Source organism: Panthera uncia, chromosome A2 (genome assembly GCF_023721935.1).
Source record: "Panthera uncia isolate 11264 chromosome A2, Puncia_PCG_1.0, whole genome shotgun sequence".
In the NCBI taxonomy this organism is placed as follows: Eukaryota; Metazoa; Chordata; class Mammalia; order Carnivora; family Felidae; genus Panthera; species Panthera uncia.
The window spans coordinates 18,673,053-18,699,437 of NC_064816.1; the positions used below are offsets into that span (position 1 = coordinate 18,673,053).

Genomic DNA, 26,385 nt, shown 5'->3' on the forward strand with positions numbered 1-26,385 from the left:
CTTACTGTCTGAGTTCTGAACCTGCCCTTCTTAGCCCTTTTTTATGATACTAGAGCTGGAGACTCAGCAAACCACATTTCTTCTCTGCCAGCTGAATCTTTATTAGGTTCTGCCAATAAGAAGGCACTGTAGGGAGACTACTAGGCTGGAGGATGAAGGGCTTGGTTCTTCCTGTTTTTATTTTATCCCTGTAGCAAACTGCTCTGCAGGCAGTTGGTCCCTATAGTATTCTCTATGGCAAGCAGTGGTCTTGGTTCTGATGAGTGGCCTCCAGCAATTCTCACTGTAGCAGTTTCTGCAGTAGCCTACCATTTCATCAGAGATCGGTATCTTAGCTTTTTGGGACCCCTTCTGTAAGTTACTAAGCTTTTTTTCTTGTTTACTTTTAACTTAGCCTTAAAGGTGGCAATATCTTTTCATAGTTGCTACCTTGGTTATATCTTAGAGTTCATTTTTACATTTTAGTCATTCACTATCTTTTACCTATTTAATGATTTAAAATTTTTTTTAATGTTTGTTTATGTTTTGAGAGAGAGAGAGAGAGAGTGAGTAGGGGAGGAGCAGAAAGAGAGGGAGACACAGAATTGGAAGCAGGCTCCAAGCTCTGAGCTGTCAGCACAGAGCCTGATGTGGGGCTTGAACCCACGGACCTCAAGATCATGACCTGAGCCAAAGTCGGACACTTAACTGAGCCATCCAGTGCCCCAATGATTTTTTTAATATTAAATCTTCCTGTTTGAAAGATTGGTTTTTGTGTTCTGACTAGACCCCAGTTGATACCCTGATGTCAGGGTTTTCACAACAAATGGTAGTCCCATCTCCATATAGTGAATCATAAGGTCAGCAAGATTCACCCATGCATTTAGAGTTTCCAGTTAGCTTTTTATTTCCTTTCTTTTGAATATGAACAGGCAATTAATGCTACAAGATATTTGAGGATGCCTCTAATATGAAAGATGGCTCTCTTCCTGTCCCCCCCCCAAAAAAAGAGAAAAAGAAAAAGAAACTCATGGGAAAGAGTCTACATAGGGTGAAGAAAACTTAAAAAAAACACAAATAAAACTTCCGAATAATGTCCTCAGAGATAAAGGAAGATATTGCATCCATGAAACTAGAATAGTATACTATTAAAAAGGCAAATTAGACAACAGCAAAGAGCTCTTGGAAATTAAAAACATAACAAGAATGAAAAACCTCAGTAGAAGGATTTGAAGATAAAGTTGAGGAAATTCCCCAGAAAGTAGAGCAAAAATACAAGTCATAGAAGGTTAGAAAATATAAGACAATTCAAGGTCAGCTTCAAGAGGTACATCATTTGTGGAGATTCAGTAACTTAGAGGAAAGAAACTGAAGGATAGAAATAAGCTATGAAATAATTCAGGAAAAATTTCCAGAATGTAAGGACATGGGTTTCCATACTAAAAGGATGCAGCAAGTACCTAACACAAATGAATGAAAATAGACCCATCTCATTGTGAAATTTTAGAATATTGGGACTAAGAAGATTCAGCCAGCATTCAAAGATAGAAATGTACGTACCATACAAAAGATTGGACTTTAACTATGGAAGACAGTGGAGTGGTGTCTTCAAAACATTGACGGAAAATGATTTATAACCAAGAATTTTATAACCCGACCAAACTATGAATTGAATATGAGAATTTTACTAAATATATTTTCTGACGTGAAGTTTCAGTTGTCCTCCCATATAACTTTACTCAAAAAGCTATGAAGGGATGTGTTTCTGTAGAACAAAGCAATAAGTTAAAGAATAGAAAGATGTGGGATTCAAGAATCAGGAGAACCCAGCACAGGAGAGAATCTTGAACACCAGTTCTCATCATAACAAGTGCCCTCCTTAATAACCATCACCCATCCAGCCCATCCCCTACTCACCTCCCTTTGTCAACCCTCAGTTTGTTCTCTGTTGTTAAGAGTCTATTGTAGTTTGTTTCCCTCTCTTCTCTTCCCCCCATCCCATATGTTCATCTGTTTTGTTTCTTAAATTCCACATGAGTGAAATCATGTGGTATTTGTCTTTCTCTGATTGACTTATTCCACTTAGCATAGTACTCTCTGACTCCATCCACATCATTGCACATGACAAAATTTCATTCCTTTTGATGGCTAATACTCCATTGTAGAGATTTATCGCATATATCTTCTTTATCCATTCATCAGTTGATGGACATTTGGGCTCTTTCCATAGTTTGGCTATTGTTGATAATGCTGCCAAAAACATCAGGGTGCATGGACTCCTTTGAGTCTATATTTTTGTATCCTTTGGATAAATATCTAATACTGCAATTGCTGGATCATAGGGTAGTTCTGTTTCCTTCCTTCCTTCCTTCCTTCCTTCCTTCCTTCCTTCCTTCCTTCCTTCCTTCCATACTTATTTATTTTTGAGAGAGAGGGAGAGTGTGAGTGGGGGAGGGGCAGAGAGAGAAGGAGACAGAGGATCCAAAGAGGGCTCTGTGCTGAAAGCAGAGAGCCTGATGTGGGGTCCCAAACTCTGAGATCGTGATCTGAGTTGAAGTTGGACACTTAACTGACTGAGCCACCCAGGTGCCCTTATATATTATATCTGAAGACAGAATTGACCAGTTCAGTTTGCCCTAGAATTTTATGTGTACTTGACTTATATAGACAAATTCCTACTCTACTCCATACTCTGCTGCCTGTATAGCTGAGAATATTCATTCTGCCACTGTAAGGCTGTGGATAGAGGGCAAGGAATAGTCTGAAGAGTTTTTGTGAAGAAAAGGGGCATCTAGAGGGGAAATAGATGGGTAGAAGGGAGGCAACTTTTGGAGATGTGGCAGTGAAGAGCTGTCTAGTAGTGCAGAAGCTTTAGAATTAGCTCTGTTGTAACTTGGAGTTTTTCTCTGCAAAAATGTAATTTGAAGTCCATAGTATCCTCCTACACTTAGTAATGCTGAAGGCATAAATTTTATGTGGCTTTATTAGCCGTTTTTTTTAAAATATATCTTTTTGGAGGTCGTGTGGAGAGATTTGATGCCTGCTGTTATTCTGGTGCCAAGTAGAAATCACCTATTCCTTTAACTTTTATTTTTTTTATTTTATTTTTTTTTTTTGAGAGAGAGGGCACCAGTGAGTGAGGGGCAGAGAGAGAATCCCAGCAGGGATGGGGGAGGGGGCAGAGAGAGAGAAATAGCATATAATGGGGCTTTATTTTTATTTATTCTGACAATCTGGATTATTTAGTCTATATGCAGGTGATTTAATTATTTTTTTAATTAGGTTTAAGGCTGTCACCTTGGTCTTTGTGCCTTATTTTATTACTTGATTTATCATTTTTTGCATGCCTTAAATTAACTTAGCATTTTTATTGTTCTATTATTTTTCTCTATTAACTTGTTGGTTTTGAAATATTTTATTTGTAGGTGGTTATCCTAGAGTTTAAAACATGCATTATTGATTTATTAGAGTCTACCTTCAATGTGTACTTTTACTACTTCCAGCAACACATGAACTTTGCAGTGATTTCATTGCATTTACCCTCTCTTGCCTTTTGTTACCACTGTTGTCATATATGTTGCTTCTATCCATATTCATTTGTTTGTTCACATTTTTAGCCTTTCTAGTGCTTTTCCTTTCTCATTTTTCATGGTTCTACCTAGGATCATTTTCTTTTTACCACAAGTACTCCTTTTAGTAGTATTTCTTTTAGTTCAGGTTTGCTGCACATTCATTCAGCTTCTGTTTATGTGAATCTGCTTTTAATTTGTCGTCATTTTTGAAAGATGTTTCCCCTGGGTATAGAATTCAAGGTTCATGAAGATGTTCTTATAACATTTTAAAGATTTTACTATCAATTTTTGATTTCCATAGTTTCTGTTGAAAAGTTACTGTGTGTGTTTTATTGTTCCCTTAAATGTAATGTGGTTCTTATCAGCTCTTTAGCTTCCTGGCTGCTGTTTTCTGCTGGGCTTCTTGGAGCCTTTCCCTGCATCCCAGTTAAGGAATTGGGCAATCCCAAGAGTGGAAATTTTATTGGTAGCTCTCAATGTTAACCTTTTCCTCTTTATATCAGTGGAACGGTCATTTTTGCTGGCATGCTTTTATGGAAAAAGTCAGGTGAATGAAGATCTCACTTTAATGTTCTCTTTACTAAAGGATTATAGTACCTCAAGTCTTATCTGTGATAGTTGCTATCTCTTGCTTTTCACAGTTGTTTCATGTATTCATTCAGGCTTATATTTGTCCAATATAAATGGTTTGTCAGGGCTAAAACCAAAATTTTGTAAATGTATTTTATATATTTTTGAATTCTACAAGAGTTTTAAAAACATCTTAATCAATGGCAGTATTATTGAAATTTATGGCTCTCCAGAGTGACTAATAAAGGGAAGAAAAACTCATTTGAAAGTAAAGGATATCAGTTTTTTAAAAAAAAGTTTATCTATTTCGAGAGACAGTGAGAGGGAGAGAGAGAACCCCAAGCAAGCTCTGCCCTGTCAGCGCAGAGCCTGATGTGGGGCTCGAACTCAAGAACCATGAGATCATGACGTGAACTGAGACAGAGTCAGACGCTTAACCAACCGAGCCACCCAGGTGCACCAAAAGATCTTAGTTTTATTTTTATTTATTTACTTATTTTTTTCAGTATAGAATTTTTTTTTCATTATATGAAGTTTATTGTCAAATTGGTTTCCATACAACACCCAGTGCTCATCCCAAAAGGTGCCCTCCTCAATACCCATCACCCACCCTCCCCTCCCTCCCACCCCCCGTCAACCCTCAGTTTGTTCTCAGTTTTTCAGAGTCTCTTATGCTTTGGCTCTCTTCCACTCTAACCTCTTTTTTTTTTTCCTTCCCCTCCCCCATGGGCTTCTGTTAAGTTTCTCAGGATCCACATAAGAGTGAAACCATATGGTATCTGTCTTTCTCGGTATGGCTTATTTCACTTAGCATCACACTCTACAGTTCCATCCATGTTGCTACAAAGGGCCATATTTCATTCTTTCTCATTGCCATGTAGTACTCCATTGTGTATATAAACCACAATTTCTTTATCCATTCATCAGTTGATGGACATTTAGGTTCTTTCCATAATTTGGCTATTGTTGAGAGTGCTGCTATAAACATTGGGGTACAAGTGCCCCTATGCATCAGTACTCCTGTGTCCCTTGGGTAAATTCCTAGCAGTGCTATTGCTGGGTCATAGGGTAGGTCTATTTTTAATTTTTTGAGGAACCTCCACACTGTTTTCCAGAGTGGCTGCACCAATTTGCATTCCCACCGACAGTGCAAGGGGGTTCCCGTTTCTCCACATCCTCTCCAGCATCTATAGTCTCCTGATTTGTTCATTTTGGCCACTCTGACAGGCGTGAGGTGATATCTGAGTGTGGTTTTGATTTGTATTTCCCTGATGAGGAGCGACATTGAGCAAAAAGATCTTAGTTTTAAATGTGCCACTGATTTGTCACCCATTGTTATCTTTTATACTTAGTGCTGATAAATGAAGATTTAAAATAGCATGAAGTTAGTGCAAATAAGTACACTAGATCATTTGTTGACAGTTTTCAGTGAAAATAATGGAAAGATCATTTTTTATTATGAATATAATTTATTGTCAAATTGGCTTACATACAACACTCTGCTCATCCCAACAAGTGCCCTCCTCAATGCCCATCACCCATTTTCCCTCTCCCCCACCCCCTTGTCCACCCTCAGTTTGTTCTCTGTATTTAATAGTCTCTTGTGATTTGCCTCCCTCCTTCTCTGTTTGTGCCTCTTTTTTCCCCCTTCCCTTCCCTCATGGTCTTCTGTTAAGTTTCTCAAGATCCACATATGAGTGAAAACATAAGATATCTTTCCTTCTCTGACTGACTTATTTCACTTAGCATAATACCCTCCAGTTCCATCCATGTTGCTGCAAATGGCATGACTTCATTCTTTCTCATTGCCAAGTAGTATTCCATTGTATATATAAACCACATTTTCCTTATCCATTCGTCAGTTGATGGACATTTAGGCTCTTTCCATAATTTGGCTATTGTTGAAACCACTGCTGTAAACATTGGGGTACATGTGCCCCTATTCATCAGCACTCCTGTATCCTTTGGGTAAATTCCTAGTAGTGCTATTGCTGGGTCATGGGGTAGTTCTATTTTTAATTTTTTGAGGAACCTCCACACTGTTTTCCAGAGTGGGTGCAGCAGTTTGCATTCCCACCAGCAGTGCCAAAGATATCCTCTTTCTCACATCCTTGCCAGCCTTTGTAGTTTCCTGATTTGTTCATTTTAGCGACTCTGGCCAGTGTGAGGTGGTATCTCAGTGTAGCTTTGATTTGTATTTTCCTGATGATGAGTATCGTTGAGCATCTTCTCATGTGTCTGTTGGCCATCTGGATATCTTCTTTGGAAAAGCATCTATTCATGTCTTCTGCCCATTTCTTTACTGGATTATTTGTTTTTTGGGTGTTGACTTTGGTAAGTTCTTTATAGACTTTGGATACTGGCCCTTTATCCAATATGTCATTTGCAAATATCTTTTCCCATTCCGTTGGTTGCCTTTTAGTTTTGTTGATTGTTTCCCTAGCAGTGCAGAAGCTTTTTATCTTGATGAGGTCCCAGTAGTTCAATTTTGCTTTTAATTCCCTTGCCTTTGGAGATGTGTTGAATAAGAAATTGTTGCAGCTGAGGTCAAAGAAGTTTTTGCCTGCTTTCTCCTCTAGGATTTTGATGGTTTCCTGTCTCACATTTGTGTCTGGAAAGATTATTTTGAATGTACACCTTTTGAATAAATTTCCACATTTTGAGGTTGAATTCTCTGTATAAATTTATGCAAGTGGTTGGCACTTTGTTTCTTGCCTGTTAGTTATATAATTGGAAAAAGAATATAGAATTGTGTGAGCTGTGCATATTTTTTTTGATGTACCAAAGGAAAAAATCAGTATTTTTAGATAATTATAGATTTTGGTTTTGGTCCTTGATTTTATAGTTGGTCATTTAAATTATTTCTAAAGTAGATCTACATGGAAGTCTGCCTTTCAAAATGAACCATGATTTTTTATTAAACTATTTTTAATCATGACATGGAGTAGAAGAGAAGTTTTGGCTTGTCTCTACTTCTGTGCCACTACTATCCCAGGATGGCGGGTGGGGATAAATAAATTTCCATTTATTTCCTTTTGTCGATGAAGACTATATTACACCTTTGAAATAAAAAGTTTGAAACTTCTTGTTGAAGGGTACTTTTTGCTGAACTGCATTTGGTGCTTTTGATCTGACTTGCTTGTTTTGTACCCAGAATCTTTGTAAAGAACTGCTGTTTGTTGACCATCACATGGCCTGATCTATACAGAGGCTTCATTCTTTTGGGTTAACATTGTTGACACTGTTCTGCAGCCTCTCTGTCAGTAGCCATTGTAGTGGTACTGTTGGCTCTTTTTGATATTATAACCTCACTTACATTGGGTGACTGGGAAGGACAATTCACAGCCTAAATAATAATGCATATTTAGCAAAGCAGTAAAGTCAACAGTGTTTGAGATTATAAATGTGAAAACACCTAGCACAGAGCATAGCATAGGGACAGGTGACCACTATATTTTTTTTAAAGGGAAAGTTTTCCCTGTCATTTTATTTATTTATTTATTTATCTAAAAAGTAAACTCTACCCCCAATGTGGGGCTTGCACTCACAACCCTGAGATCAAGAGTTGGAAAAAATATATATATAAAAGGGAATGAAAAAAAAAAAGTTGGATGCTCTAAGGATTGAGCCAACCTGTGCTCTGACTACTACTTTTTGTCTATATGTTTAAGTAATTGTAGCTTTCAGATGAATATATAGAGATATATATTTATATATATATATAAAATAATATATATGTTAAATAAATAATTAAATATATATTTATATATATTCACACACAAGACTCAGAATATTTTTCTTTTTTAAAAATGTTTATTTGGGGCGCCTGGGTGGCTCAGTTGGTTAAGCATCCGACTCCAGCTCAGGTCATGATCTCGCAGTTCGTGAGTTCGAGCCCCATGTCGGGCTCTGGTGCTGACAGCTCAGAGCCTGGAGCCTGCTTCAGATTCTGTGTCCCCCTTTCTCTCTGCCCCACCCCTGCTTGTGCTCTGTCTCTCTGTGTCTTTCAAAAATGAATAAACGTAAAAAAAATTTAAAAAAAATGTTTATTTCTGAGAGAGAGAGAGAGCACGTGAGCACATGTGCAGGGAGGAGCAGAGAGAGGGGGAAACAGAGAATAGCAAGCAGGCTCTGTGCTGTCAGCACAGAGCCCAATGCAGGGATTGAGCTCATGAACCATGAGATCATGACCTGAGCTGAAATCAAGAGTTGGACACTTAACCAACTGAGCCATGCAGGCACCCCCAGAATATTTTTCTAAATAGACTTTTCTATTAATTAATTGGTATTTCCCTTTTTACTTATTGCTTTTCTAACCTGATGGGATTAAATTTTTAAAAAGTTTCTTTTAAAAAAATCGGAGTTTAAGTGACTTTTTTTTTTTAATATACACAAAGGGTGTTTAACATGACTAATCATGGAAGATGTAATCCAAAGTTGACAAATGTTAATTTTTGCACCTATCTCATTTCCTTTTTTTTTTATGTTTATTTTTGAGAGAAGAGAGAGAGAGAGAGACAGACAGACAGAGTGTGAGTGGGGGCTCGAACGCACAAACCACAAGACCTGAGCTGAAGTCGGACGCTTAACTGACTGAGCCACCTAGGCACCCTTCTCATTTCCTTTTTTTTTTTTTTAAATGTTTATTTATTTCTGAGACAGAGACAGAGCATGAGTGTGGTAGGGGCAGAGAGAGAGGGAGACACAGAATCAGAAGCAGGCTCCAGGCTCTGAGCTGTCAGCACAGAGCTCGATGCGGGGCTCGAACTCACAAACCGTGAGATCATGATCTGAGCTGAAGTCGGTTGCTCAACCGACTGAGCTACCCAGGCACCCCTCTCGTTTCCTTTTTTAAAAATTATTTAAATTTCTTTATTTAAATTAAAGTTAGTTAACATACAGTATAGTATTGGTTTCAGGAGTAGAACCCGTCACTTAAACACCCAGTGCTCATTCCAACCAGTGCCCCCCTTAATGCCCATCACCCATTTAGCCCTTCCCTCCATCCACCTCCCCTCCAACAACCCTCAGTTTCTCTTCTGTATTTAAGAGTTTCTTATGGTTTGCCTCCCTCTCTGTTTTTATCTTATTTTTCCTTCCCTTCCCTTATGTTTATCTGTTGTGTTTCTTAAATTCCACATATGAGTGAAATCACATGATATTTGTTTTAACTCACTTATTTCTCTTAGCATAATACACTGTAGTTCTATCCGTATTGTTGCAAATGGCAAGATTTCATTTTTTGATTGCCGAGTAGTATTCCATTATATGTATATACCACATCTTCTTTATCCACTCATCAGTCAATGGACATCTGGGCTCTTTTTATAATTTGGCTATTGTTGATAGTGCTGCTAAAAACAACAGGGTGCATATGCATTTTTTGTAACCTTTGGATAAATAGTAGTGCAATTGATGGATGTTAGGTTAGTTCTATTTTTAATTTTTTTGAGGAGCCTCCATACTGTTCTCCATAGTGGCTATACCAGTTAGCATTCCCACCAACAGTGCAAAAGAGTTCCCCTTTCTCTACATCCTCACCTACTTATATCTGTTGTTTCCTGAATTGTTAATTTTAGCCATTCTGACACACCTATCTCATTTCATTCACATAGTAAGTACTTAGCACTTATTGGCAATAAGGACTCATACACAGTACTGTGCTTCTTCCCTACTTCTGTGACAATTATCTAGTATTCTCAGTTTCTTCTCTTTGTACAGTAATTACCTTTAAACAGTATAATGCTTTCCTGAGTTCTGTTGTCTTTGAATGTATAGTGAATCCTTAGCTGTCTTTCTAAAATTTATAATTTGCTTCTTGCTCTTCAGTCTAATGTGGTTATATTTAAAAAAAAATCAATTTTCTATATATTTTTTCATCTCCTTTGTGGACCAATTGCTTAAGTAGACTACACTTTGAATACCTTTTAAATTCTAAAATCCCTAGTGATTTCAGTATGAAATAGGATGTAGCACTACATTTCTGCTAGAAATTTAGTTTCATTTGTTACCTTAATTTTTAATCACATTTTACAAAATGATATTGACATGACATTGGTATCATGGTATGGTATTTTTAATGTAAAAGTTTAGGTATACATTATTAAATTTTCTAATTTCACTAGTATATAATTTTATAATTTATTTTACATGATTTTCCATTTTTAGTAAATATAGTCAGTGATGTTTAAGTTGATGAAATGCACATATGTCACTTTTTCAGTGATCTATACTAGGATTATGATATCTGGGTGAAAGAAGTTTACAGGTTGGGACTGTTTCTATATCAAATGAGGCCAAGTTTGGAGGAATGTGAACTCCATAAGCAAATAATTTTTTTAGATATTTGTGCCACAGTGTCACTACAAGCTTTCATCAGGTTACTAAAATCAAATCTGATTTTTCAGTGTCCGCTTAATATCCTAGAGTCTTTCGTTTTAGTGTTATTTTTCCACTTTACTTTTCTATTGTTTGTCATTTTCCATCTTGTGGACCTTTATAAGTAAGTTTTTTTTTAAAATATGAGATTATGATTTGCATTGATTTTTTTAAGTGGGATTATAGCCTGCATTTTATTTTGTTTACTTGTTGTTAGTTCTTTTCCTGTCTCTTTCCAGCAGAGAACTTTTCTCAGTAGTGACTCTTATTTCTTGTGTTGATGAGGTTGATATAAAGACTTTTTAAAATATAATTTATTGTCAGATTGGCTTACATACAACACCCAGTGCTCATCCCAACAAGTGCCCTGCCTCACCCCCCTGTCCATCCTCAGTTTGTTCTCTGTATTAAGAGTCTCTTGTGATTTATCTCTCTCCCTCTCTGTTTGTAACTATTTTTTTCCCCTTCCCTTCCCCCATGGTCTTCTGTTAAGTTTCTCAAGATCCACATATGAGTGAAAGCATATGATATCTGTCTTTCTCTGACTGACTTATTTCACTTAGCATAATACCCTCCAGTTCCATCCATGTTGCTGCAAATGGCATGATTTCATTCTTTCTCATTGCCAAGTAGTATTTCATTGAATATATAAACCACATCTTCTTTATCCATTCATCAGTTGATGGACATTTAGGCTCTTTCCATAATTTGGCTATTGTGATATAAAGACTTTTTGTAAATCTAGCTTAAGGAAACCTAGTTTGGCTTTTCATGGAAAACTACACATACACCTAGTAATAAATTATATATTAAAACTATGTAATAAACTATATAGACGAAGAAAATAAGCCTTTTCTCTTAGGCCAGTCTATGTTTTAGGATATTAAATCAAAAGAGACGTTTTGGTTTATTTTAGCTCTCATATTCCTAAAGTACTATCTTCATCTGGTGGGTTTGGGTAGAAGTCTTAGTTTAAGTCACAAACAGGACGGCCATTAGATGGAAAGCTCTAGATAGTACTTTGTATGAATGTGAATTATGAGTGAAAGTTGAAACAGAGTTATAAGCATGAGAGATTCACTGGTGGCTTCAAAAAAAAAGTTTATTTGGGGGGGAGGGGCAAAGAGAGACAGGGGGAGACAGAGAATCCTAGGCAGACTCCACACTGGCAGTGCAGAGCCCGATTCAGGGCTCAAACTCATGAACCCTGAGATCAGGACCTGAGCCGAAGTTGGATGCTTAAATAACTGAGCCACAAACGCGCCCCTCACTGGTGGCTTTTTAACAATAAATAAATTGTGATTAAAGTCATATTTGTTAGGCAAGTAGTTTAGATTCTATCAGTGATCACTAATTACGGACAGATTATATGGTAAAAAAAAAAATTCTTATTTTGCTGGAAGAGTTATTCACTTTCCTGGGTGTGGAGGCTCTTTATACTCGTTTACTCTGATTTTGTGTTCAGTGATTGTACTTTCTGTTGCAAGTAGTAAATCTTCTCTGTAAGAGTGTATCAACCTTTTGCTGGTAAGAAGGGAAGATACAGATGTTAGCTCGTGCGCTAATTTGACCTTTGTTAATTGGGTAAGAGTATTTTTTCTTTTAATTTACACCCCAACTTTTCCAAAAATGATTTGCGAGAGCTGTTTAAGAGTTCGTAGTTTTGGTCCCCTAATGTTTCTTAGAATGAGTAGCATTAAGAAACTTCAGGCTGCAGTTATTTTATTTCAGAAGCTTAGTCTCCCCCATAAAGTCTCCACTTGATAGTACTTAGCAAACAGAGTTTTTTAGTGTATGTTATTTCTCTGTCACACTCTGCCCCCACCCCACAACTGAATTACTACAGTGTGTCAGCCATTGTGCAAGGCACTTTACATGTATCAGTGCTAATTTTATCAACAAACTTGCCAGGTAGGTATTATCACCCCTTATATTACAGATTCACTCTTTCTTGTATTTCCCAAATATTTGAGTACCTAATGGAGGTGTGAAGCACACACTTCTATCTCTTGGAGCTCAGCTGTAAAAGAATGAAATGAAGTCCCTGTTCTCATTGAGAAGAATAAAGAAGGATAAAATAGGAAGAAGGAAATAGACTATGTGCATTGGGGTGGGGTGGGAGGCTTCTGCTATGTATTTATATAGGATAATCATAGAAGGTCTTTCTGAGAAGATAACATTTGGAAGGGGGAATATGTGGAAGTGAGGAAGCAATCCTATGGTTTTCTTTTTTTTTTTTAATTTTTTAAATTTTTTTAATTTTTTTTTTCCAATGTTTTTTATTTATTTTTGGGACAGAGAGAGGCAGAGCATGAACGGGGGAGGGTCAGAGAGAGAGGGAGACACAGAATCGGAAACAGGCTCCAGGCTCCGAGCCATCAGCCCAGAGCCTGACGCGGGGCTCGAACTCACGGACTGTGAGATCGTGACCTGGCTGAAGTCGGACGCTTAACCGACTGCGCCACCCAGGCGCCCCTTTTTTTTTAATTTTTTTAACGTTTTATTTATTTTTGAGACAGAGAGAGACACAGCATGAATGGGGGAGGGGCAGAGAGAGAGGGAGACACAGAATCGGAAGCAGGCTCCAGGCTCTGAGCCATCAGCCCAGAGCCCGACGCGGGGCTCAAACTCGCGGACCGCGAGATCGTGACCTGAGCTGAAGTCGGACGCTTAACCGACTGAGCCACCCAGGCGCCCCAATCCTATGGTTTTCTGAGAGAAGAGCAGTCTAGGCATACATGCAAAAAGTATAAAGGACTGAAGTGTGAGAGCTTGCTTAGTGAGTTGAAGGAATTGCAGGGAGACTGGTGTGACTGTAGTAGAGAGGTTGGTTGGGAAGGAGCAGAGAGAGTAGTGGGAAATGAGGTCAGCAGAGGCTGTAGTAAGGACTTTGGATTTTACTTTGAGATGGGATGACATTAGACAGTTTGACAGAGGAATAACATGCTCAAGGAGTTATACTTTACTTTTGGAATTTGAAGACAGTACTCAAACTTTTCCTAGTAGTTCTTGCATTGTAAAGTTTCATCACCAGACATTTGGGTAAAGTGAAGAATTCTGTGTTTTTCACAACAGTCCTGTGAATAACATGTCCCTACCTTAGAAGTTAGAGAGTTGCAACCAGTTACTGAGGAAAGGAAGATCTGGGGTTTCTGAAGGCAATACTTGTTTAGCATTTCTTTAAATTCAATCATGATATTATGACTTAAGTCAAAGATATACATGATAATTGATTCTCTGAAAGCAGCAGTCTTTGTAGTAAATTATAATATTGAATGTTGTAATAATGCCTTCCTTTCTTCATTCAATATTCCATAAAAACTTAAACCTGAAAGTGTTAGAGTATAAAAATATGTCTGAATCTTAAGTTCCTAATAGTGATCAAGCCATCAGACATTGACTTAAGATGGGAAAGACTCTGATATACTCTTCACTTAAATACATATGATGACAGTGAGATTGATGAGGAGTCAGGCAATATGACCAAGGGGGTTTTACTTTGTGTCTCAGCATTGTGAAATCTTGGTAGTCAAAGATAAATGAGGAAAATGAAAGGAAGGATTATAGCTAGATTGTCCAGGGTTCTTGTAGTAGAAAAACAGACATTTAAAATATGCTTTATTGTGTTAGCTAATTAAAAACATCTCTTTCCTGTTGATTGTTAATGGTTTTAGAAATATTTGAGTTGTTTTCTTTTTGATTCTTTATCTGAGAAGTTATGAACTTTTTTGTTCTATATGTAAAAGACAAAACGATTGAGTTCTCTTTCTTCTCTCTTTTCTTTCTTCTTATGCTTTCTTCACTCTCTTCAGTTCTAAATCTTGTATAGAATGGGCACATTTACCAAAATTTGTAGCAGTGTTTTGGTTTTAAGAAAAGGTGATGCCTGAAATTCATTGAGCACAGTTCTCATGACCCTCACAATGGTAGCATCCCATGGAGGTGATAATGTATTTTTGAAGTTGCTTAGTATTCAGCAAAACTGGTCTAAGTCTTACTCTCTTCTTTCCTCGCCACCTCCCAATGAGAAGCAAGAGTTTGTATTGCAGTATAATATATATATATATATTTAATTAATAAGGAAACCACTTTTGATAAGCAATATTTTGAGGATTTACTGGATGAGAAATCATTGACCTTTGTAAACAGGTTACCTGATCAAGTGTTTACTTGAAGCCTTGAGGTGGTGCTTTATCCTAATTATTCTCTCATTGTCATTTTATAAAAACCTTAAAAAAGTGACATATAGTCATGTGCACCAAAACATCTGTGTAATTATATTGAAGCATTTGGATTCTGTAACTCCTTAATAGTTTTTCTTTGAGTCGTACCAGGGAGATGTTAACATGAATGACATTGCAGTCAGATAAAAAATGACCTGTCATAAGATTTAACAAGGTAGCCTCAAGAATTTGTGAAATATGAGAAAGTATGGAAGGATGACCAGTACTTTGATACTGTGTGTAATACATTCCTGTAAAAGTCTCCTAGTGCATATGTATAGAAAATTCTCTAAGGATATAATTCTCAACCTTTTCAGACCTAGTACTAGCCTGCCTTTTTATCCCTTTATAATAGGTTTATTGAGATAGAATTCACATACCATAAAATTCACGCTTTAAAAATGTACAGTTCACAGGGCACCTGGTGGCCTAGTTGGTTGAGCATCTGACTGTGGATTTTGGCTCAGGCCATGAGCCAGGGTTGTGGGATTGAGCCCTGAGTTGGGCTTAAGATTCATTCTCTCTCTCTCTCTCTTTCGCTCTCTCTCTCCCCCTCCAGCTCTCTCCCCGACTTGTGATCTCTTTGCGTCTAAAATAAAATTTAAAAAAATGTACAGTTCACTGTTTTCATGGTACAGAATTGTGCAGCTATCACCACTGACTAATTTTAGAATAGTTTTATCACTTGAGAAAGAAACCCCATTTCCATTAGCAGATACTCCCCCACCCCTTGGCAACCACTAATCTACTTTGTGGATTAGCCTATTCTGGACATTTCATATAAATGTAATTATTCAATTTGTGTGTTCATGGTTCATCTATGTTGAAGCATGTGTCAGAACTTGATTGCTTTTTATGGTTAAGTAGTAATGCGTTGTATGCGTATGCCATATTTTATTTATCCATTCATCAGTTGACAGACATTTGGGTTATTTTTACCTTTTGGCTGCTATGAATACTGCTGCTGTGAACACTTGTGTGCAGATAGTTGTTTGAATACCCATTTAAAATTTATTTGAGTATATACTTAAGAGTGGAATTGTCAGGTCATATGGTAGTTCTGTCTTAAACATTGTGAGGAACTAAGAAACTGTTTTATTTCTTTCTTTATTATTTTTTTAACCAATAATAATATTCCTATTTATTTATCTACCAAAGGAATTGCTACATTGTATGGTAGTTCTTATTTTGATTTTTTTTGAATATGAAATTTATTGTCAAATTGGTTTCCATACAACACCCAGTGCTCATCCCCAAACTGTTTTCTTTAAAAAACTTTTTTTTTTTAACATTTATTTTTAAGAGACAGAGCATGAGCAGGGGAGGGGCAGAGAGAGAAAGAGACACAGAATCTGAAGCAGGCTCCAGGCTCTGAGCTGTCAGCACAGAACCCAACATGGGGCTTGAACCCATGAACTGTGAGATCATGACCTGAGCTAAAGTCAGACACTTAACTGACTGAGCCACCCGATGCCCCTGGCAAACTGTTTTCTAAAGTGTCTGCACCATTTTACAACCTATCAGTAATGTTTGAATGTTCCAATATCTCCATATCTTTGTCAATACTTGTTATTGTCTGTGTTTGTTATTGTAGCCAGTTTATTGGGAGAGAAATGGTATCTCACTATGGTTTTGATTTGTATTTCTTTAATAACTAATGATGTTGAACTTCTTTTGATTTTTTTATTAGTCATTTGTGTGTCTTCTTTGGAGAAATGTTTATTTAAATCCTTTTGCCTGTTGAAAAAAATGATTTATCTTTTCATTTTTAAAAAAGTGTTTATCTTGAGAGAGAAATAGAGAGTGAGCAGGGAGGGGCAGAGAGAGAGAGAGGGAGAGAGAATCCGAAGGAGGCTCCAGGTGACAGTGTAGAGCCTGATGTGGGATCCGAATTCATGAACTGTGAGATCATGGCCTAAGCCGAAATCAAGAGTCGGACACTTAACCAACTGAGCCATGCAGGCGCCCCTATCTTTTTATTTAGTTGCAAGAGTTCTTTGTATATTCTGGATACTGGTCTTTTATTAGGTATACGATATACAAATATTTTTGCCCATTCTGTGGATTGTATTTTTTTAATGTCCTTTGGGGAATAAAACTTTTAATTTTGATGTAGCTGAATTCATTTATTTTTTTTTCTGTTGCTTGTGCATTAAACCAGTGTTTAACACAAGGTCATGAAGATTTTCATCTGTATTTTCTTCTAAGAATCTTTGAATTTGGAAAGCATAAATATTTTTAATGTCTTCTCTGGCAACTCAGACCCCCCTTGCCAATTTCTAGAAATTTCTCTAAAATGCAGTAATATCCCCATTTCAGTGGTAGTGTTTAAGGGATAATATACAGAAGTAGAATTTCAGTGTCATACAGTATGCATATAACAAATACTGCATTGTTTTTGAAAGCGAGGACCATTTATTATCACCCTCGCTAGCAGGATCTGATTTCTCTACATGCTCTTGCCAATATCTGCTTTTGTTAGAATTTAAAATAAAGTGTTAACCAATGTGGTAGATGTGAAATGTTATCCTGGTGCATGTGAGTGTGTGTGTGTGTGTGTGTGTGTGTGTGTGTATGTATATGTATTTATTTTAGTCAGGTTATTGTGGTATAACTTATGTGCAACAAATGTCACCCTTTTGGAGTACTTGTCTATGAATTTTGATAAATGTATAACCCTATAACCATCACCACAGTTAAGATACAGAATATTTTTGTCACCCCCATATGTAATATCAGGCTCCCTGTAGGCAACCTCCCTTCCAATGCCCTTCCCCCCAGCCCTGGCAGCCCTGATGTATTTTCTGGTCCTCTAGTTTTGTGTTTTCTAGAATGTTATATAACTGGAATCATATATTACATAGCCTGTTGTGCCTGGCTTTTTTTTCACTTAGCATAATGCATTCAAAATTCATTCATGTTGATCTGTGGCTTGCTTTTTCTGAGTAGTATTTCATTGTATAGATTCAAGCCACATTTTATTTATCCATATAGCAGTTGATAGATATTTGAATTGCTTTATTTTTGAAGATTATGAATAAGGTTGTTTTAAACATTGTATATATATTTTAGTATGGAGTTTTTTTTTTCATATTGGTGGGATTGGTGGGTCATATAGTAAGTGCATTAAAAAATAGACTTTATTTTTTAGTGTAGTTTTAGGCTACCAACAAAACTGAGAAGAAAGTACTGAGAATTCCCATATACCCTCTGCTCTTACACATGCACAGCCTCTCACACTATCAACATCCACACCAGAGTGGTGTACATTTGTTACAATCAATGAGCCTACATCAACACATTATTATCACCCCAAATATATAGTTTACATCAGGGTTCACTCTTAGTCTTCATTCTGTTGGTTTGGATAAATGTATAAAATGACATGTACCCACCCTTATAGTATCACACAGAATAGTTTCACTGGCCTAAAAATTCTCTCCACCTATTTATCTATCCCTCCTTCCCTCCAACCCTTGACAACCACTGATCTTTTTACTGTTTCCATGGTTTTGCTTTTTACAGGATGTCATGTAGTTGGACTCATATAGTATGTGAATTTTTCAGATTTCCTTTTCTCATTTAGTAGTATGCATTTAAAGTTCTTCCATTTCTTTTTGTGGTTTGATAGCCCATTTCTTTTTATTGCTGAATAATATACCAGTGTCTGGATGTACCACAGTTTATTTATCCATTCACTTACTGAATGATAACTTGGTTGCTTCCAGCTGTTATAAACATTTGGTGCAGGTTTTTTTTGTGGACATAAATGTTCAACTCATTTGAGTAAGTACCTTGGAGTCAGACTGATGAATCATATGGTAAGAGTGTATTTAGTTTTGTTAAGAAACTGCCACACTGCCTTACAAAATGGCTTTACCATTTTGGATTCCTACTGGCAATGAATGAGAGTTCCTATTGCTCCACATCCTTATCAGCATGTGGTGGTGTCAGTGATTTGGATTTTGGCCATTAATAATATGTATGTGTAGTATCTCATTTTAATTTATAATTCTCAAATCACATATAATGTTGAACATCTTTTCATATGCTTTTTTGATACCTGTAGATCTTCTTTGGGGAGGTGTCTGTTCAGGTCTTTTGAACATTTTTTTTAATATGAAATTTTTTGGCAAATTGGTTTCCATACAATACCCAGTGCTCATACCAACAGGTGCCCTCCTCAGTTCCCATCACCCACTTTCCCCTCCTTCCCACCCCTTGTCAACCCTCAGTTTATTCTCAGTTTTTAAGAGTCTCTTATGGTTTGGCTCCTTCCCTCTCTGTAACTTTCTTCCCCCCTCCCCTCCCCCCTGGTCTTCTGTTAAGTTTCTCAGGATCCACATAAGAGTGAAAACATATGGTATCTGTCTTTTTCTGTATGACTTATTTCACTTAGCATAACACTCTCCAGTTCCATCCACGTTGCTACAAAAGGCCATATTTCATTCTTTCTCATTGCTACATAGTACTCCATTGTATATATAAACCACAGCTTCTTTATCCATTCATCAGTTGATGGGCATTTAGGCTCTTTCCATAATTTGGCTGTTGTTGAAAGTGCTACTATAAACATTGGGGTCCAAGTGCCCCTATGCATCAGCACTCCTGTATCCCTTGGGTAAATTCCTAGCAGTGCTATTGCTGGGTCATAGGGTAGGTCTATTTTTAATTTTTTGAGGAACCTCCATGCTGTTTTCCAGAGCAGCTGCACCAGTTTGCATTCCCACCAGCAGTTCAAGAGGGTTCCTGTTTCTCCACATCCTCACCAGCATCTATAGTCTCCTGATTTGCTCATTTTAGCCACTCTGACTGGCGTGAAGTGATATCTGAGTGTGGTTTTGATTTGTATTTCCCTGATGAGGAGTGACATTGAGCATCTTTTCCTGTGCCTGTTGGCCATCTGGATGTCTTCTTTGGAAAAATGTCTATTCATGTCTTCTGCCCATTTCTTCATCCATTTTGAGTTTATTTTTGTTAATGTGTAAGAAAGTGGTCTAGTTTCATTCTTCTGCATGTTGCTGTCCAGTTCTCCCTGCACCATCTTTTGAACATTTAAAAACAAATTATTTATTAATTTTGGGGGGGGGGGGGGGGAGAGAGAGAGAGAGAGAGAGAGAGAGAGAGAGAGAATCCCAAGCAGGCTCCACGCTGTCAGCACAGAGCCTGACGTGGGACTCGATCTCACAAACCATGAGATCATGACCTGAGCCAAAATCAAGAGCCAGAGGCTTAACTGACTGAGCTACCCAGGCACTTCTGCCCATTTTGTAATTGAGTGTTTTTTGTTAAGTTTTAAGAATTTTTTGAATATTTTAGTAACAGATTTATATCTGATATGTCTTTTATAAATATTTTCTCCTGGCCTGTGGCTTGTCTTCAAATTTCCTTGAGAGTGTTTTTGTAGAGCAATAGTTTCATTTTAATGAAGTCTAGCTTGATTCTTTCTTTCATGGATCATGCATTGGGTGTAGAATCCAAAAGGTCGTTGGCATACACAGGTAATTTAGATTTTCTCTTATGTTATCCAGAAAACTCTAGAGTTTTTAAATTTTATTTTGAGAGAGAGAGAGAGGGAGCACGCGTGAGAATCTCAAGCAGGCTCCACATTCAGCACAGAGCCTGACATGGGACTCTGGGACTCCATTCCACAACCATGAGATCATGACCTGAGCCAAAATCAAAAGTTGGACACTCAAATACTGAGCCCCCTAGGGTGCCCCTCTGGAGTTTTAAAGATTGTACTTTACATTTAGATCTTTGATCCGTTTTGATTTAATTTTTGCGAAGGGTGTAAGGTCTGTGTCTAAATTCATTTTTTTATGATGATGTCCAGTTGTCCCAGCACTCTTTGTTGAAAAGACTACCTTTTCTCCATTGTATCACCTTTGTTCCTTTGTCAAAGATCAGTTGATTATATTTATGTGGGTGTACTTTTGTGCTCTCTGTTCTGTTGATCTGTTTGTTCTTTCTCTAATACTGAACTGTCTTGATTACTGTAGCTTTATAATAGTTTTGAAGTCAGGTAGTGTCGGCTTCCATCTTTTTAACTCTCCTTACGTTAGATTATGTTACATGTTACCTATTCCAAGTATGTTACCTTTTCATATAAACTTTGGAATCAGTTTGTCAATATCCAAAAACAATTTGCTGAGATGTTTACTGGCAGTAGGTTGTCTTATCATGCACAGAAGTTTTAAGTTTTGATGTAGTCCGGTTTATCTATTTTTACTTTGTTCCTTGTGCTTTTGGTGTAATATCCAAGAAATAATTTTCAAGTTTATATCATGAAGATTTTAACTGTTTTTTAAGAGTCTTTTTAACTCTTAGAAGAGCAAAAGCTTAAAACTTTTATGAGGATTACATTATTAATTCTTTTATAGAGTATGCTTAAGAAATCTTTGTCTAACCCAAGGTCACAAAAATGTTCTCCTGTTGTACCAGTTTTACACTTTTACATCTAACTATATGATACATTTTGAGGTAATTTTGTTTATAGTACAAGGTATGGGTAGCAGATTTTTTTTTGTTTTATTGTTTTTTTTTTCCTTTGGTATACTTATGTCCAATTATTTCACCACCATTTGTTTAAAAAAAACTTATTTCTCCATTGAAGTACTTTTGCACCTTTGTTGGAAATCAATTGTTCATTTATGTGTGCATTTATTTCTGGGTTTTCCAGTGTATTTCATTGATCTGTGTATCTATTCTTTAGCCAGTACCATACTATATTTATTAAGGTAGGTTTATCTTAAGTCTTGAAATTAGGCAGCATGAGTCATTCACATTTTTTATACCTTTTCAAAATTATTTTGGCTATGCTAGTGGTCAGTTGCCTAAATTTTAGAAATAATAGCTGTAAAAATTTTTGCTGGGATTTTGATTGGCATTGCATTGAATCTACAGACCAATTTAGGGTTAATTGGCACCTTAACAAAACTGAGTTTTACAATTCATAAACATGGTAAACCTCTTAATTTATTTTGGTCTTCTTGATTTCCCATTTTGTCCTTTTCAGGGCTGTTAGTTTTCTGATTTCCATCACTAATATGGGGTTTTGGTTTTCTTTTTTTTTTCAGTATATGAAATTTATTGTCAAATTGGTTTCCATACAACACCCAGTGCTCATCCAAAAAGGTGCCCTCTTCAATACCCATCACCCACCCTCCCCACCCTCCCACCCCCCATCATCAACCCTCAGTAGGGGTTTTGGTTTTCAAGCCTAACACAAGGCTGCAGGGAGGATATGGGATAGGGGAATTTTAAAAAGTCTTTGTTCTTACCAAGATTCAAGTTTCTTGAATAAATACTGTTTGGATTATTTCAAGTAAACTGTTAGATATGCGAATTCAACAAAGTCACAGGATATAAAATCAATGTACAGAAATCAGTTGCAATTCTATACACTAATAATGAAGCAGCAGAAAGAGAAATCAAGGAATTGATCCCATTTACATTTGCACTAAAAACTGTAAGATACCTAGGAATAAACCTAACCAAAGAGGTAAAAGATCTGTATGCTGAAAACTGTAGAAAGCCTATGAAAGAAATTGAAGATGACACAAAGAAATGGAATAACATTCCATGCTCATGGTTTGGAAGAACAAATATTTTTAAAATGTCTGTACTACCCAAAGCAATCTATACATTTAATGCAGTCCCTATCCAGGATAACACCAGCATTCTTCATAGAGATAGAACAAACAATCCTAAAGTTTGTATGGAACCAGAAAAGACCCTGGATAGCCAATGTAACGTTGAAAAAGAAAACCAAAGCTGGAGGTATCACAATTCTGGACTTTAAACTGTATTTCAAAGCTGTAGTCATCAAGACAGTATGGTATTGGTACAAACACATACATATAAATCAATGGAATAGAATAGAGAACCCAGAAATGGACATACAAACAAATGGCCAACTAATCTTTGACAAAGCAGGAAAGAGTATCCAATGGCGGGGGATGAAGACAGTCTCTTCAGCAAATGGTGTTGGAAAAACTGAAAAGTGACATGCAGAAGAATGAAACTGGACCCCTTTCTTACACCATACACAAAAATAAATTCAAAATGGATGAAAGACCTAAATGTGAGATGGGAAACCATCAAAATCCTAGAGGAGAAAACAGGCAGCAACCTCTTTGACCTCAGCTGCAGCAACTTCTTACTAGATATTTCTCCAGCGGCAAGGGAAATAAAAGCAAAAATGAACTATTGGGACCTCATCAATATAAACCTTCTGAACAGCGAAGGTAACAGTCAACAAAACTAAATGTTTACTTCCAGAGTTCTATACAATTTGAATTTGAAAGTTTTTGCCAGGATTCTAACTGCTTTTATTGAGGAGAGGCTTTTTGGAGATCCTTACTCTGCCATTCTTGCTGATACCATTCTCTGTTCTGTTTCTTAAGATATTATAACAAGTATTAATAAATGAAGATATTGAAACTCTCAAGGTATAAATTGAGTTTCCCGAATTTATTATCTCAGCTAAACTAAACATAAACAAGGATATTTCTTCTTTTATTGTTTGTTAAGATTTCAGGAAAGTTGATTACTTTCCTCATAGCTTTGTTGTGAGATTTAAAGGTTAATACATGGAACAGTCTCTCAATTACAGTACATGGAATTAAGAACAATAAACTCTCACTTATTATTAGCTATTATCAATAATTTCTTTTCCTTCATCTTCCTCCTTTAGATACCACTCATTGGAGATCCCCCCCACCTTTTTTTTTGATGCAAAGCTGAGTTTTACTATTGCTTTTCAAGTCATTGGTTTTATACAGTACAAGAGAGAATTCATCACCTCTTGTCCAGTTCAAAAGGGCAATGGCATTGGTATATACAAGAAGAAAAGACTTGAACATTTTCTGCAATGATAGCTCAAAGCCTATGGAGAAATCATTCTCAAAAAGTTTTATTTGTATGTGAGATTTATCAATATGCTTAGTTCTCTAAAAAAAGTTTTCATAAGTGCTTTTGATGTCTTTCAATTGTTATTTTTAAAGGACATAAAATTATATGATCTGCTTTTTCCTCTGTCCCTGTATAATCATTCAGTTTCCATTTACTAGAAAATATTTTATAAGAGTACAATATTTGGGATAGCAAAGAGGGAAGGACGTTGATTTTTTGAGATTATAGATATCAAATACTGTTATTCTGAAGGCAAAGATAACTAATAAATATGAGTAGGAAATGAATATATATTACTAAAAAGAGACTGTTTATTAGGATCTAAATTGAAAGGATATTTCCCCAAGGAAATCAAAGAAACTGTATGCAGGCTTAGAAGCAAAAATCTTCAGAAAACATCTGCTTTATTTGGAGATTTTCCTTTTTAAACCCAAGAAGAAAAACTATAACAAAACTCTAAAATAATAGATTAGAATTGAGAAAATTTGGTAATATTTCCTTTCTCTGAAAATTGTTTTTACTGTGTAATGGAAACTTTCATTATTATTGCTGTGTATTGCTGTGTATGAATGCTGAGAGGGAATAAATGAAGCACAGACGTCAACATCAGCATCTAGAAAACCAAGAAATGTTCATAGAGTTGAAGTACAGGTCCTTTGAGGTCTTTTAAAATTTTTTGTGTTTTATTCAGTTGAAAGTTTTGCCTTTTGAAGAAAATTGGAAATGTGTTTATTGTAAGACTGTTCCTTTTAGAGTAAACTACTCCTAATAAATCCACCATACTTGTACCTATCTTGGCAAGTTTTGCGTTAATTTTTTCCCTAAAAATTCTCATATGGTGTGTCTTATAGGAAATGACAACAATATGATGTTAATTTCCTTTGTATGCTTTGTTTTAGGTTGGTACAGAGGAGTTTCAACAAAGAAGCCAAATGTAAAGGTATGATAAGTTCATTGTTACTTTTTCTAATATAGGAACCTAACTAGTATGTTTGTTGGATATAAAAACAATTCTTACCTGCGCATCTTTTAATCTTTTACAGTAGGCGCACTCATCCTTTCCTTTACAGAACTATATCAGGCGCTGCTGTGTGTCAGCAGTATTAAAATGTTTCTTTCTTTTTTAATGTTTATTTATTTATTTATGAGAGAGTGAGAGAGTGCGCATGCAAGCTGGGGAGGGACAGAGAGAGGGAGACAGAGAATCCCAAGCAGGCTCTGCACTGTCAGCACAGAGCCTGATGTGGGGCTCGAACCCACAAACCATGAGATCATGACCTGAGCTGAAATCGAGAGTCGGATGTTTAACCGACCGAGCCACTCAGGTGCCTTAAATGTTTTATTATTTTTTTTTAAATTTTTTTAAACATTTTATTTTTGAGACAGAGAGAGACAGAGCATGAACAGGGGAGGGTCAGCGAGAGGGAGACACAGAATCTGAAACAGGCTCCAGGCTCTGAGCTGTCAGCACAGAGCCCGACGCGGGGCTCAAACTCACGGACAGCGAGATCATGACCTGAGCCAAAGTCAGCCGCTTAACCAACTGAGCCACCCAGGCGCCCCTTATTTTTTTTTAAAGGACAGAAAATGCATGTATGATCATAGCTGCAAAGTTTATTTTGAAAAAGCCCATTAGGACACGTAATATTTTTTTCCTTCAAAAAGTAGAGACTTTTTGTAGAGATTTGACAAAAAGTAAAGACTTATTCATAGTCCTAGTCCTGTGGATCCATGGGATTTAGATAAGTTTATTTCTAAAATACAAAATAGAAAAAACTTTCAAATAATGTTCAATTAGATGTCTTTGTTGATGATGATATTCTTGTTAAAATATAAATTTAAACAAGACTTCTTATGAATAGATTTTATGTATTTATTCTGTTTCCAGTTAATATTAATTTGATCAAACAAAATATATTTTAGTTGGCAGTTATAATACATTTAGGAACATTGTTCTTCAGGAATGCATTTGCAAAAACTGCTTTCTCCTCACTCTTTCATATCATTAATATTAGAAGCTTTTATATATTTCTGTAGCTTAATGTTTAACGTATTTTGCTATTTTTTTGTACAGATAAATAATCAAAATGATCATATACTATTTTTATTAAGAAAGAAAATTGTTCAGAGTTCTAATCATCAACTTTTCCAGTAAGATCATTCATTTTATTAGTTTTTATTAGTTTTTAATGATTATAAGAAGACGGTATCTTCAAATTTTAATTCCTTGCAGCCAGGGCATCTTACCCTTGGCACTGTTCACATTTTGGGCCAGATAATTCTTCATTGTGGGGGGCGGTCTTGTGCATTATAATATACTTGGCAGCATATATGACTCCTACTCACTAAATGTCAGCAACATTTCCCCCCTTGAAGTTGTGGCAGTGAAAAATGTAGACATTGCCAAAGTCCCTTCTCTACCACTACTCATCAGTAATGCTTTTGTGAAAATAATTTCTGTATTTTATGTATTTGTCTTGATTTAAAATTACCAAAAATTTAGAATTTGACTAGATGAGAAATATCATAAATTATTGGAAAGTTGTAATTTGTGATATTATATGCTTTTTATTTATTATAGGTAATATTTGTGACCTTGGCCACCCCATCACCTTGTTTCCAATACTAGTGTTTGAGGATCATTGTGGAGATGATAGTCATTCAAATTATAGTATGTTTGTAATTAAAACAACAATTGATGAACAGTGTATGGCTTTGAAACCTTGTTGAGTGAGACATGAACTATG

General features: G+C 36.4%; 1 protein-coding gene across 1 annotated transcript in view; it reads left to right on the forward strand.

The window, feature by feature from the left end:
- Positions 1–26,385, forward strand: part of DOCK3 (dedicator of cytokinesis 3) — a 560,028-nt gene that overhangs the window by 104,377 nt on the left and 429,266 nt on the right. The window contains exon 3 of the mRNA XM_049640567.1: positions 24,538–24,578. Coding sequence (XP_049496524.1) covers positions 24,538–24,578 — 41 coding nt within the window. The remainder of the gene's footprint in view (positions 1–24,537; positions 24,579–26,385) is intronic.